This window comes from Pterocles gutturalis, unplaced genomic scaffold, assembly GCF_000699245.1.
Source record: "Pterocles gutturalis isolate BGI_N339 unplaced genomic scaffold, ASM69924v1 scaffold6089, whole genome shotgun sequence".
NCBI classification, from domain to species: domain Eukaryota; kingdom Metazoa; phylum Chordata; class Aves; order Pterocliformes; family Pteroclidae; genus Pterocles; species Pterocles gutturalis.
Window position 1 is genome coordinate 38,003 of NW_010133076.1, and position 15,292 is coordinate 53,294.

At 35.6% G+C, this 15,292-nt stretch overlaps 1 protein-coding gene across 1 annotated transcript in view; it reads left to right on the top strand.

Moving 5' to 3' along the window:
* The window catches only part of CACNA2D1 (calcium channel, voltage-dependent, alpha 2/delta subunit 1), a gene marked incomplete at its 5' end in the record, with an annotated part of 82,798 nt that overhangs the window by 19,771 nt on the left and 47,735 nt on the right, over positions 1 to 15,292 (top strand). Inside the window, 6 exons of the mRNA XM_010081077.1 lie at positions 5,261 to 5,339; positions 7,516 to 7,565; positions 9,165 to 9,254; positions 12,078 to 12,146; positions 13,773 to 13,847; positions 15,171 to 15,245. Of these exons, the coding sequence (XP_010079379.1) occupies positions 5,261 to 5,339; positions 7,516 to 7,565; positions 9,165 to 9,254; positions 12,078 to 12,146; positions 13,773 to 13,847; positions 15,171 to 15,245 (438 nt within the window). The remainder of the gene's footprint in view (positions 1 to 5,260; positions 5,340 to 7,515; positions 7,566 to 9,164; positions 9,255 to 12,077; positions 12,147 to 13,772; positions 13,848 to 15,170; positions 15,246 to 15,292) is intronic.

Below are 15,292 nucleotides of genomic sequence, written 5' to 3' on the forward strand. Positions count from 1 at the left end.
AGTTCATACCTGAATCCAAAATCATCTTCAGATTTCTGCCCACAGATGCAAAGACAGGCAAGAAATGCATTCACAGTTTTAACTGTGGCAGCTTGAAAACCACATAACATTTCCCTGACCTATGGCAGAAAGGTACCAAAATGTTTGATTGGCTTAAAGGCTATACTTACAAGGGATTTAGAAAATGGAGTGCGTGATGGAATTTAGAAAAGCAATTTTATTATTTTATTCAGAAAAATAGGCTTGGTATGTTGTCCTCTTATTTCAGAAATGTACCTATTAATTATAAACTGCAAACAATTTTTCATCAGATCTGATAATCTACACGTTAGTGGGAAAAATATTTTCCTGGATCATGCTGGAATTACAGAGTTATTCCTCTATATCACAGCTTCTCTTGTTCTATAGTAAAAGAGATTATCTATGAATCTTTACCTGCAGTTATAAGAGCCAGATTAAAATATTATGAAATCATATTGTCATCATGAAATCTGAAATTGCATCATTTGATGAGATCAATTTTTGTCTCTGTGCACTTGTTTATCTAGCGGTGGAGAAAGATTTATACATGATAGATATAAAATGCCTACATTTAGTTGAGTAAGTTAATCATGTGGCTCTCCTGATATCTGATAAAGAGACATCTCCAAAGGTCAGTTAATCCCTTGCTATACAGAGTAATGAAGAGATGCACATAAATGGTTATTGAAAGCTCTCTCGTTACAGCAGCACAGAATTCAAGACAAAATTTATCAGTCAAAAAATATGCATGTTCATTCACTCTGAACTGCTTGCAGAGTTGTTGTACTTTCTCAGACTCTCGTAGGCCTACACGTATTTCCTACACATATACACAGTGGTCCAAAAAGGAAGGGTGATCTCTGTGCTTAGTTACTACTTTGAATTAACTTCATTCCAGCTGATAATTTTCTGTAATACTCATAATATGATACACCCAAAGGGAGCAACTTATTTAATCTTTAATTTTATTCTTTATTTTATTCCAATAGCGAAAGGAAGAAATAAGTAAAAAGCAACTGAGATCAGTGGGGAAAGCAGCCTTTTCACAGGCAGCTCCTCATTTCTGTCTTCATCACAACTCTCTTGACTGCCGTTATCCCCTAATATCTGTAGCAGTCAGAATCCTTCTATTCACCTTGATGTTTATGAGCTTCTTCTGCTAGAGAGAAATAAAAAATAAAAAGCAAATTAATTATATAATTAGGCAATTCTATTTTCTTCAATATAGTACTTCTTCCTCTATGTTCTGTAGCTTTCTTTTTTGTCTACCACTTCCTCTGTTTAGGATTTAGATTTTTGCTTGTTTTCCTTTGATGCCCTTCATAGGATCCTAGAATAAGTCAGGCTGCAAGGGACCTCAAGAGGTCTCTAGTCCAAAGTCAGGAATAAGATCAAACCTGGTTGCTCAGGGCTTTATCTAATCTGATCTTTAAGCTTCAAAGGAGGCAGACTTTACAGCCTCTCTGGGCAGCCTGTGCTACTCACTGTCTGACTGTCCTTACAGAAATTCAACGCTTGTTTTTCTTGTTAATACAATACATGGTATTGCTCTACTATATACTGTAAATGGATAATATAAAGAATAAAAGATTTTGTGTTTTATACCCAAGATTAGTTGCAGAGTGTGAAAAATACAGAGAATTAGCTACCCATTACCAGCACTGGCATAACTAGGACAGCTCGGGACTTGAACTCCTGGTGGTAGGAATTAGGACTCTGACATTTCAGAACAGTTTCAAGACTGCATCTGACTGGGCTGGCAGAGCAGGCTGGTGCCTGTCTCTAAGTGCTTCTCTCATTCATATGAGTTTTGTAGAAGTAATTTACTTTGAATAGTCCCACTGAAAATCAGAAAGTGTGACACCTCCTGTTTGTTTTTCTGACTGTTGCAATGGTTTTTATCTATGTGAAAGTTATGTTTCTTTACAAAGAGAATAGATGGATCTCCCCTGTATGGAGGCAAGGTTGCCCTTTCCCTGGGAATTGGTCTGGGTGACAGAGGTGTCCATCCGCTGGTGCGGATGATGGAGAGCAAGAGTTATAGCAAAAGCACGCAGGAACCCGTAGACTACACAGAACCTAAGAGACTGCAGAGAAGCACAGGGAAGAAATAACCAGGCCTCAGTGGTGATGGAAAACAACTTCTTGGGATCAAAGAGTACTTGGCAGTTTGCTTCAACTTGGAAATCTACTTAGCTAGTTGAAACCAAACTCGAAAGGAAGGACAGGCGATGGGAGAGGTGCTCACATCCATTGTCTCTGATACAGTTGTTCCAAGTGTTCTCAGTCACAAATATCCCTATTAAAAGTAATTCAGTCTGTCTTTTTTAGTTTAAAAGACTTTTGTCTTCTTTGGAGAAATGTCTATAAGGAAAAGGTATAGAGAGACACATCTCAGTCCTTTGGCTGACTCTGTGTCCTGTCACAGAAAATGTTAGTACTGAGCATGTTTTCTGCTAAAATTGGCTTGTTTAATTTGACTTGCTGACTCATTTTTCCAGCTGGTCTGTCATTCTACTCAATTCCAGATGAGGCAATAGGAAAAAGAAAACTCTTTTGAATGTTCCACCCTCTTGCCAAACCAAGTAACAATTAAACACTCCAATTTTCGTTGCAGTTCTTTATCTCTGTTAATTATCCAAGGAACAGTAAATCAGATATATTGTCCTCTGCTTGTAGTCAATAATTTAAATTCTAAATTCTTTATAGATTAGTTGCAGATTTAACATGGTGCTTCTTTTCCCTAAATTACATATCATTTCGCAACTTGAATCTAGTGCAGTGTTTCATTTTTACATTTGAGATCAAATGCTAGACAGTCCAGTCTAATTGACTCCTGTGTTTTATAAACACACAAGCCAACCAGCATGGCTCTGTCTTAACTTACTTGAGTAGTTATTTTTAATCCAAGAGACATCAGGTCACTCAACTACCTAACTGTTGGCCTTCAGTGAGGTTTTTCTTATTTCATCATAATTTTTGAGAAGAGTGTAATCTGAATCAAGTGTTAAGTGGACACTAAACAGGTAGCAGTGGTGAGTCCAAAAAAGAACGGGAGTTTAATAAGCAGGGACCTTGTCAGCTGAGAGATACCAATAGAAAACAACATTGTGATAGTCATCTTGGAAGAAATAGATGGCAATTAAATAAAAACAGAAGGATCCATTAGAAGAGTTGTAGCTGACATTTTGTAAAAGAGGTCAAGAACAAATGGGGGATGGCAAATGTAACTTGAATTTACAATGTGATACAGTATTAAATATAAATGAAATGCAGGCATAACAGGTGAAGTCATGTTTGCACTATCAATACTGATATTTTCAAGGTAATAGATGGCATTTTTCATCTGTCTCTATCCATATGAAGTATGAGAACAAAACTTTTCCATTATACATGTACAGTCATTCCCATGCCTAGGTGGGTAACTAGAACTGTAATTGGCTTGACTCATTACTGAGAAATGACCCTGTAGCAGATAGTCTTATTAATTTCATTTAAAAACTTCAAATTTTGTCTGTATTGAAAAAAAACCAAACACCTGTATCAGCGTTCAGTGCAGCAGAGTAGTTGCTTTAATTCTGCTTTTAACTGTAGAAACAAAAGGGTTGTACAGATATTGGAATCATAAAACCCTTAAGGTTGGAAAAGACCTCAAGGATCATCAAGTCCAACCGATAAAGCAAATCAAAACATATTAATTAAAAATGACATCTAGCACAAAGTTTTGTTTGCCCTTCTTACATATAGGGGTCAACACTAATAAAGTTTTCATCAATTGCTAGTTGCTGACTGATCATTTGGAGCTATTCCTACAGCTCTTGGTTAATACATGAATCACAGAATCACAGAATGTTAGAGATTGGAAGGGACCTCGAAAGATCATGTAGTCCAATCCCCCTGCTGGAGCAGGACACCTAGATCAGCTCTGATTATGTCACCAAATTTTTATTGCTTATTTGACAAATGAAGGTTTAGGTAGTAATCACATGTGCTAAATAATGTGATGAAATTCATATAAATAATAATTTAAAAATTTAGCAATTATCAGTAGTTTGCAAAGAGTCTCTGCAATTTTATATGATGAAAATTATTTAAAGAAAACATTACCTTATTACTCAATTACAGCCTGTGTGTAAGTTGATTGTATTATGGCTTAATTTTAAACATAGTCATCAAGTTCCGTAAAAAGGAATTTATATTCTGATTTCATGTTGTGATCTGTGGTTTGTAAAGTGAAGTGATAAAGTTAATGGTCCATAAAGAGATACCTGAAAAGGAAAGGCAGTCTGGTCCTTGGACATTCCTTCAGAGGGACATGATAACAGTGATCAGCTTATTAAAACTGTTGGGAGAATATTCTTTCCACCTTTTCAGAAAGGCTCAGCTTCTGAGCTAAGTATTCAGCCAGAAGCTGAAAAATAATATTTGTCATTTTCCTACATGTCTTGTAGGATTTTTAATCTGTGTACAGTAATACTGGTTTTTTGTTTTTATTTTTTTAATTCAAATCAGTCAATTTGCATGGAAAATAGTTTAAGCTGAAAACCCTGTTTTATGTCCAAAACTTGGATAGAATTTGGTGAATCCTCAGAAGCCATGACTCCCCTCAGTTCCTGAGATATGTTGGAGTTGCATTGACTAAGCAGAATAAAAATGTGCTTATAAAACACAGAACTTTAATGAATATCAAGTGCTTAAAATTAAATATCAGAAGCATGGAAGTCTGTTGAAGTAATTTAGTGGGTTTACATGAAAAGACTGAAAGTCTGAGCAAAATGAGAATTTGCTTTCTGTAGTATCTGGCAATTTCATAACTTTTTTTCCTGAAATTATTTTGTATCCTAAAAAGTCCTGTTTTGTATTGCTTTGAATTCTACTGCCATTGTATGTTCTTTCTAATTCATTGGTGAGCATCTCATATTAATAGGAGATTGCATCAACTAATTTAACAAAACCTGAGGAGTTATAAAGTACTATCCTAGGAAAAAAAAAAGGACATTTAGATGGTTCATGGACAGTAACTAACGTAAGAGCTTTAATGTATGAAAGAACATTCTTCTTGAGTTTTACTTCATGGACCAAAATAATTAGCAGGAATACATAAAGTATCATCATAACAGTATATTTATGATAGTGATAGAAATGGAAAGTTCACAGTTTTCTGTTCAAATGTATGAAAAATCCAAGTATCATTAACTTGAGAGTCACAAGTTATATGCATTGTTTTTTATCTGCATAGGTACGTGTATTCACATTTTCTGTTGGTCAACATAATTATGACAAAGGACCCATACAGTGGATGGCCTGTGAAAATAAAGGTACTGTGTTTTTCTTTGAGACTGCTGTTTGCTAGAGCTTTGGATAGGCAATGTCTTTATTATTCTCTAAAATTTCAGATTTTTTTCAACCTGATGTTTAGTTTTACTGTATTTTTTAATAAAAGTTACAAAAAGTTAGTTGATGAAATAATGTGTATATGCATATATATATGCAAAGAATAAGCTTGCATATTTATTTCTGATTATTTAAAACTTTATATTGTAGGAAAAATATCACGGTATTTTTATAATAAGATATTATGGTTCAGCTTTGAGAATTTCTGCTGTAATATCTATGAAAAGATAGAACTGATGACAGATAAGAAATTGAGCAAAGCTGTTTCATATCAAGGGGCCTGGACAAAGGGATTTTTTGTTTGGTTGGCTAGTTGAATTTCTTTCTGTTTTTCTCCAAAACTTACAAGGGACCAGATGAGTTGCACCATTTTTCCCTTTTTTGTTGAAAACATTAAAATCATTCTTGCCGTGATTTCTTAGCTTCTAAGAGCATCTTACATATTATATTCTTATCCTGATTTCTTTATGTTGAAAAAAAAAAAAAAAAAGTAAAAAATGTGAAAGTAAGGAAGTAAAATGTTTTCTCCTAAAATTTCTACATGAAAAATATGGTCAGAAACATTTGAAAAGATTATGAAAAAGAGGTGTCTCAAATACCTTACAGTATAATTATGGAACAAGAGATAAGAGATAAATACAAATAAATAGAAAATAGAGAAATTATTAAACAATGTTGTTTAATATTTTAAGTAGAGCAATTTCCAGGCTTGACTGAAAATGTGAAAGTATTTTAGAAATCACTGAGAAGCAAGAGGTGAGAGGTGGGATAGATTACAAAGGCTACTGAAAATTAAGACTGTCAGGGAAGGAGGATAAGATACAGTTCTCAGGTGTGAGAATAACATAAACCAAAGATAAGAGAAAGAGAAAGATATAGACACAGAAAAAAAATAATGATACAGAAGAATGCATAGCCTGTGTAAATAGCATACATATCATATATTCATGAATCCCTCAGTATGCTGGCAAATTATGCAGAAGTTATACAACTTCCTGAAGAGCAGGTTGTGTTGTCAGATAATTACATAAAATCAACAGGGGTTTTTTGAGCAAATGTTTTTTAACTAACATCTTTGTGTGCATATGAACTCAGTTGTTTTGAAACAAATGAGGACCAGCTGGCTTAAAGCATAACCACCTATGTCATCTTATCATCAAGGCAAAATTATTATCATAGAATCATAGAATCATAGAATGGCCTGGGCTGGAAAGGACCTCAAAGATCATCAAGTTCCAACCCCCCTGCCATGGGCAGGGACACCCTCCACTAGACCATGTTGCCCAAAGCCTCATCCAGCCTGGTCTTGAACACTTCTGTCTTGAACTATCTTCTGTCCAAAACTGATGTGATTATTTGCTTGCATATCCAAAGAAGCAAAGTTCAATTTAATTTTCCCTTAAATAAAAATTTAAATTTATTATCAAGTCATGCATTGCTTAAAGCAAAGTAAATGCCTAACCTCAGTACTCTTACCTCTCCAGTCCTCCCCCCCTTCCTTCCAATCTGATTTAGAACTTGGTCTGAAACTGGATCTCAGTGCCTGTCTTTTCAGTCTTATTGGTGCATATGGGCAGTATTATTAATTCAAACAAATAGGTGATAAAATCAGTGATGAATAAAGACATTTCTGATGTTTAGCTGGAAAAATACCAGACTGATTTTTTTCATCCTTTCCACAGAGTGCCTTATATTTTTCTGCTATGAACTTCACTGTTATGGCAGGCTGTAGCTATACTTGCATTCCTATATGCATTCAGCATATAATTACACTGCTGTCACTGTGTATTAAAGTCACCATTAAATATACTTGCACGTCAGAGTAACTGGGAATTCAGGAGTACAAGTTTAAAAACAACAGACAGAAGAAACCTGTTCTATGCTCTCACTGCTAGAGTAACTAGTTTGGCCTATATGGCATGGTGACCTGTCATAGGTGGCTACGCATTGTGATGGCATCTACTAAAAAAGTATTCTATTAATACAGGGTAATTTATATGCAAATGAAGTTAGAAATTGCAAGCTAAATTAAATTCCTCAAGATTAAGAGACTAGCAATATATTACAGTAAGATGGTATCATTTCTGTTCCAAATTTTAGGTTATTATTATGAAATTCCATCCATTGGAGCCATAAGAATTAACACCCAGGTAAGTGTGTTGGCCAAATGCAGATACAGTTGCAACACAAAGAAATAGATTACTTTCTGTTCTTATGATGCATTTCACATCTGTTCTAATCAATTAAATTTTAAGATTTGCTACATTAAGAACAGAGAAAAAAAATAAGCCTCTCTTATACATATAAGGCTTATACAATAAGGCTTTCTTGTTACATATGAGGAATTATTCTGTTAAAGTAGTCTAATTTATTTATTATTTTTTTTTAATCGTTTCAGTGAGCCAATTCACAGTGTTTCCCTGCTTCCCTGGCCAGCTGGCCCACAGCAGCTTGCGTGCATACCGGTCACACTAGCATCCTCTAGAGCAGGCTGACCGTGTGCCCACAGCACAGCATTTGAAGTGATCTGTATCCTGTAGACCTCTGTACAAGGACTATGTTTTGGGCTCAGTTTTCCTCCTGTCCTTGCGTGGTCCCTCTTTGATCCTGAGACACAGCAGCAGTTTTTTTGTAAAGTTCTATAAAACTGCTAATTTTTGTAACGCGTCTAGACATTCATAGTCTGCCTCCTGCCACAGCATGATCCTAAGGGTTTGTATGATGTGGAGGAGGCTGTGGATGTGTATGGGGGCATAGCCCTGCTAGTGTCAATCCTGCTTATAGGAGAGGTTCCAGGAGTGATCCAACCAGTCTGGGAGAGACACAGCTTTTTTCCTTCAAAAATAGTGCAGGACAATTTTAGCAGACATGACTGTAGATAATTAAGGGCGCGGGACCCTGGAATTATATGATGTGATTCAAATTGACAGTGTAGATGAACAGATATTATTTTCAGTTGTCTGAAAGCCCATGTATTCACATGTCCAGAAAAGCAGAGAAATATCATAGCAGTTCTTTGTCCTTCCAAGGCCAGGCATGACATTTTTTGGCAGAAAATAAGAGTCCTTTTTTTGGCTTGAATTAAGAGTCCTTTGATTCTGCTAAACTCTTCCAGATAGTGTCTGGCAAGAAATATCCCTAATATGATCGGACAGATAGAAACGATTGAAGACTGAAACAAGTTTGATGGCATCCACTCCCAAACCAGACCAGAAGTCTGACATCTCATAAGATCACCAGCTTTAGCCATACTCGCGAAGTGGAGGAAGGCAGGGACTATGAGGTTTTATAACTGGATTTTTTGTCTCAGTAGAAGTTATGCAAGTTCTTGCTGTAGGAGGTTAGCATACTGAACTGCTACACCACTCACCCTCCACTCTCACTGTTCCCTCTGTGTTGGATTCTGCATAATTTCCTTATGCCATTAGGAATTAATTTTGGAACAGAAATCGTTGTAATGCTCACTTTGTGGAAAGAGAGCAGTGGTTGTAGATGTGTAAGGTCCATGTAACTGAGACTGAAATACAGGAATTGCCTTGGCAGTAAATACTGCAAACCAAAGAGTGAATTGTTGGGTAGTATAATTTTAAAGAAATAATTAAATACTGCTCCTGTATTAGCAGTGAATTTTGACTTTTTTTCTTCTGAAATTTTCATTGTTTTTATTTCATTATTATTTATTTTTTATGCTGTTTCTGGACTTCAATCTAGTAACTGCCTTCTGATGAGTTTGTTGCACATTTTGTCAGGAATATCTGGATGTTTTGGGAAGACCAATGGTTTTAGCTGGAGAGAAAGCCAAACAAGTCCAATGGACAAATGTCTATCTGGATGCTCTGGTATGATCTATATTTATCTCTAGTAAAGTAAGAATCTTAGCAAACCAGTAACTATAGGACTCCATTTCCTACAGTTCCAAACATAATACTTTTGCATTTCCAGCATCTGTCCACTTCAGTAGAGCAATTTCCTGAACAGCTATTTCTAACTTACTCGTCGTTACTTGCACCTAATATCCTCCTAAGTGTCCCTAACTTCAACAGAGAAAAGCAATTTATCCTACACACAGATCTTTAAGCGTAGGTCATTGTTGTCCTCAAAACAACAAAATTAAAAAAGAGGCAGATAGTTTTCAGTGTTGTACCTCTGCTGCAGTAGGGGTCATGTGTTATGTTACTGGTTTGTTTGGTTTGGTTTTTTTTTGATAAACATTCTAGGCAGAATGAAACCTGTCAGTGTTACAGAGATTTTGAACTTGGATCTTTAAACTATTATGGTTGTTGTAATTACTTGCTTGCTCAAGGTAATGATTTCTTTAATTGGACAGTGTATATAATGGGGAAATAAACAAAAAGATATCGAAACACTTTCCTTACTGCTGAATCTATCCCTTTGGTCTTGTAAAACAAACATATTCAGGAAACTACAAAATGCAAAGTATTATTAGCAGCAATCCAATCTGTTGCTCTAGATAACCTTCTGAGTAACTCTGACTAGGCAAAAATACTGCAAAGTTGTCTGGAATCATTATCCAAGTTCACATGGTCATGTAATGTCATGTCAAAATCCACTTCTTCCCATCAGTAAACATTACTGTAAAATTTTTATCAACAAAATAGAACTAAGTGTGACACAGAGGAACTAGTTTTCCTTTGGAATTTCAATGGCCAGAAGTTCATTAACCACGTTTTCTTGGTTATTGTTGAGGTCCTTACTGGAAACATAAAGGATGTTATGACGAAAGTTCGTATGTTCTGTACATATCCTGTGCTAAAGCCAAAGCTAAATTTGTAACTGGGGATAGAAAGAGATCTGTTTAATGAAGTAAAATGAGTGATACCTGCAGACTTCTCTTGTGTTACTCTATGTTTTCAGTGAGTTCATTCAGCCTGTCCTTCAAGCTTTTCTCCTTTCACGTGTTATACACGTGTGCTTGTGCATATATAATTTGTATATATATGTGTGTGTGTGTGTGTGTGTCTGTGTACATATATATTTATAAAAAGTGTGGCAACCCAAGCTAAACCGTTGAGGAAAAGGCTGAAATTTGTGGACTTTCTCATCACAGATGAGAGCATGAAGGCACAGCTGTATCTAATCCACTCTGGAGCCTCTTTCCTGATTCTTGGTTTTAGCAGGGACTGGGAATGACTTGTCACACTGGTTCTTTATCTTAAACTCCCTAAAGCAAATCCCTCCTGTAAGGCTTGCCCTTGTCCTGCTTGTGCCTCACTGGACTTTTTCCTATCCTTTTTCTCTTACTGTCCAGCAGCTGTTTTGGAGTTAAGGCTAAAATAACGCAAAGTATATTACACAAGGACACGTTTGAATTAAGTTCAGGTTATGAAATCCTAAAGAGGTGCTTTCATTTGAGGCTTTCTTTCAAGACTGTTTTGAATAATTTGATGTATCTGTGGCAATTCACACTTCTCTTCTTGCCCTGTCCCAGTGTCGCTCTGGCCTCACTTTCTGCAAGATAATCCCTTTTAGGTTTATCTGTTAGCCATAATTTTTATTTTTACAATAATTCAAAATTATTGTCCTCTCTAACTGTACATTTTTTTGGGAGAGGATGTTATCCCCCATAAATACTCCTCCTCTTCTGTATCTCTTCAATTCTCTTTCTGAAAGATATCAACCTCTCCCTTTTCTTCTGATTCACCTCCATTTCTTTGCTTCTCTTATTCTCCTAAAACGTCCACTTCTCCTTCTCTTAACCTTGCTTGTAATGTTATTCACTCTGACCTCATCACCTTTCATTTGATGCACAAACTTAAGTTCATGAAGGATGGTTTAAAAACCAAAAAGGTGTTACTAGAGTGGGCAAATGGAGAAATTATTTTATCAGAGTGGGTTAATAAAGCATTGTAGCTTATTTTTTTCTAATGAAGCAAAGTAAAATACAGGGAAGGAGAAAGCATCAGTGGAGGGAAAAATAATTTGAAATAAAACCCAAACATTAGCATAAAAAAGGTAGAAATCTCCCTGCGGACAATTTTGAGTGGAAAACAACGCTTTGGCTACCTAAACATACGGTTTTCTGATTCTTATTTTAAGTATGAGTTGTGACTGTTAATAAAAGAAAAAACAAATTGCAAAGACAATGTGATTTTGCAGAACTGATGATGGACATTATTGCAAGCCATTAAAAAGTAGTGATGATATGAAAAGTAGTAGTATTACCTGTTGGATCTTTCTGTTGATTTTGCTGTGTGTATTTGTTGCCTGTCTATTTACTGTCTTTAAGTTTGGTTTGTCTTTCTCCTTTTTTCTGTTTTCTTTTTTTCATTTTGTCTCTCCTATCTGGAGTTTTTAGTATAGTGGGAACTGTAGCTGTAAACATGTTTTTATAACATTTAGTTTTTATTAAACTATTATATCCTAAGTTTGTTGCACATCATCTATTTTTAAAAGCAATTTATTATTCTCACTACAAATAGATTAAAAAAATATAATTTTAACTTTGTGTGCATAAAATTGATTAAGTTGATGGGGGTTTTTTTTGGGGGGGTGGATTTTTTTTTTTACAAACTAAAAGGACTCTTGTGTTTACCTACAGTAAACCCTGGTTTGTTCTAATATATAACTTTTAATTATTAATTAAATATTTGTTACTTAACTAAAAAGTCTCTTTCTCCCCTTTGTATGTGATTATTTCCTAGGAGCTGGGCCTCGTGATTACAGGAACTCTACCTGTCTTCAATCTAACAAAGGGACAAAATGAGAAAATAGTAAGCTGTTACTTAAAGAAAAAAAATCAGTTATTTGAATTAACTTTATTGCTAACGTCCTTGAAAAATGTAAAAATGTGTATTTCCATAGAACTTTCTGCAGTTTAATTCTCTTGTACATTAGAAACAAATGATTCATCTCTAGTTGCCTGATAACCTTCTGGGAACTAGAAAATGCAGATCATCCTTCTTGTGGTTCTGAGTTTCGGGATATGACATTCCTTGATCTATCTCTGTGACCTGGTGGCAGCGAGAACGTGTTAAATGCTCCATAGATGGGAAGTAGATGATGATATTATTTAGGCCTTGCCAAGAAATAAAGCCCAGATAACTTTATAATAAATCTCTGAAGCTATGACATTTCAGGGTAAAAGGCAATGATGTAGACACTGGAAATTAGCTGAAAGTAGCCCTGTGTACTTAGATTAAAATCTAAGTATTGAATAAATGCAATTCCCCCTCTCTATTACAGTCTGATAAGGAATCAATTTATGTCCTCTTTGCAAAATCAGACTACTGCTTTTTTAAAAATCAGACCTAGAATATGCTTTACTGTGTGTGGTAAAATACTGTAGCTTTGGTGTGGTACTCCTGTTCATTCAGGTCAAAATATACAGAAGTTTAGGCAAGATATTCTTTGATTCCTTTTCTCAGATATTACATAGACTCAGAATGGATAAATGCAAATTTGATCACTAGCTTTTCACTAGCTTTTTTAAAAATTTGCTTTCAGAGCAGTTCTCTTTGTTTCCCTTTAAAAATAAAGCAAAATAAAAAGTTTCATAATCGTACCTACAAGATAATGCTTGAAATTCACGAAGTCTGGTTGCAAAATGAGAGACTACTGATTGCCAGAGAATGTCTTTCTGAGAAGTAAAACAGCCGTGGTCTGGTACAGAGGACCTGGATGGAACAAGAGGAAAGCTTGAATCTGCTCAGCTTAGGTCTCTACCTGAATTTTAGGTTACAGACTTCAAGATCCACCTTCCAATACATATTCCAAATTTATTTAATATGGAGAAGGGATTCAGGTAATACTGTGTAAACTACTGCCCTTCTTTTCTGACATAGGAAAACAAATTACAAGTGAAGTAAATGTATTGTCTGTGTCCTGGATTTGAACTGCTGATGATTGTTATAGTCACTGGTTTTTGGTTTTGTTTTTGGTTTTGAGTTCATCATTATACCATAGCCAAAGGAGGTGAATTTTGTTGAGGTCTCACTTATCAATTGCCCAACCTAAGCATGCAATAGTAGCTCTGTATCTTTGATAGCAATTTAGTCTAGTTTGGCAAACAGTGTCTACATTATTGTCAATATTAATGCATCACTTTTGGTTTCACCTGTTTTGTTCTTACATTTATTGCTTATTCATCCAGGAAAGCATCCATATTCATATTCATAAACAGTTTGCATATTCTATATTAAATTCTGAATATATTGAATGTTACTTTGAATCACTTGAGTATTGTTTAAGATATTTAGAATAGACACATAAATAAATAGGCAACTTTTCAAGTAGTATCTGTCAAACGAGACAAAGGCAAAATCAAAATTCACCGACTTTGCAATTATCCTGCATTATAAATATGTCAAATATATTCTAACATTTTGGAATCTTACCAGAATCAGCTGATTCTTGGAGTAATGGGGGTTGATGTCTCTTTGGAGGACATAAAAAAACTGACACCCCGATTTACGGTAAGTTGCTTGCATTGGTGGTTTCTCTTCATGTATGATTTATGTATGATTTCTTTGCATGCTCTTTCATGAGTCAACAGCAATGACTGGATGTGAGTCAAAATACCAGCAGGCTTTTTTTTCATATATTCTTTTCCATTGTTATAGATTTTCTGATGGTTTTCTCTCCAGCCATATATGTGCTTCTGTGTGAATTGTCCACCAGGATACATCTGTAAAAGCCAACTTTTACATTGGGGGATATATTCCAAGCAATTATTTTCTTGTAGCTTAAGGCACCGCTGTTGAGTGTTTGGTTCTTATCACAGTGTAGAGTTCACAGTCATTTCAGCTAATAATAGCACTTAGCATTTATATAAGACAGTTCTTTATAGAAAAGTTCTGTAATATACATGTCTGTCTGTACCCTACGGAGTATGATTGATTTATATATTTAGACATCTAGCTGGGGAATTTCTAAGAAAATAACTAGTGCTGTGGAAAACAACAACTGAGGAAGCAAAGGAACATCACGAATTTGACCAAAGGCAAAGTCCTGCATCTAGAATGGAATTATCCCATGCCACGGTACAGGCTGGGACAGAATGCTTCAAAAGGGAGGAAAGGGCCTGGGGGTCACAGTGGAGGACAAGCTAAACATAAATGATCAGTGTGTCCTTGAAATAAAGAAGGACAGCTGTGTAGTGAACACCTGCATCAGGAGTACCGTGTCCAAGTTTGATCTCCTCAGTGCAAGAAATACACTGACATGCTGGACAGAGTCCAGTGCAGAGCCACCGAGTTGGCCACGGGGCCAGAGTACATGGCATATGAGGAGAGGCTGAGAGAGAGGGGGTTGTTCAGACTGAAGAAGACATGTAATGGGTTGCCTAAAGATGGACCTCGAAGGTTTATAGTGAAATACAAGAGGCAATCAACATAGTTGTGGCAATGGAAATTCCAACTGGAAATAAGGAAAAAAATCATTGTGAGGGTGGTTAAACTCTGGAGCAGGTTGCCCAGAGAGGTTGTGGAATTGCAATTGGAGGTAGTCAAAGACCATTTAAAACCTAGTCCAACTTTAAAGTTGGATCTTGTTTTGAAGTTATCTCTGCTTTCGGTGAAGGGTTGTACCAGGTGACCTCCAGTGGTCCTAGCCACCTAAATCACTCTCCAAGTTTATGATTCTAAAAGAGTAAATATTAAGAAGTTATCTTCTGTATGTTAGTATCTCAAATATTTGATGAGGCCTGAGGCAATGTATTTTCCTTAATGTGATGATTGCTTGAAAACCATTCTTTCTTTTTTACTTAAAACTATAATGCTAAACTTCATTTCTTTCAGCTTTGTCCAAATGGATACTATTTTGCAATTGATCCTAATGGGTATGTGCTACTTCATCCAAATCTCCAACCAAAGGTATGAAAAACCTTCTAATTAATTTCTCTATAATAAGAGGACATTGT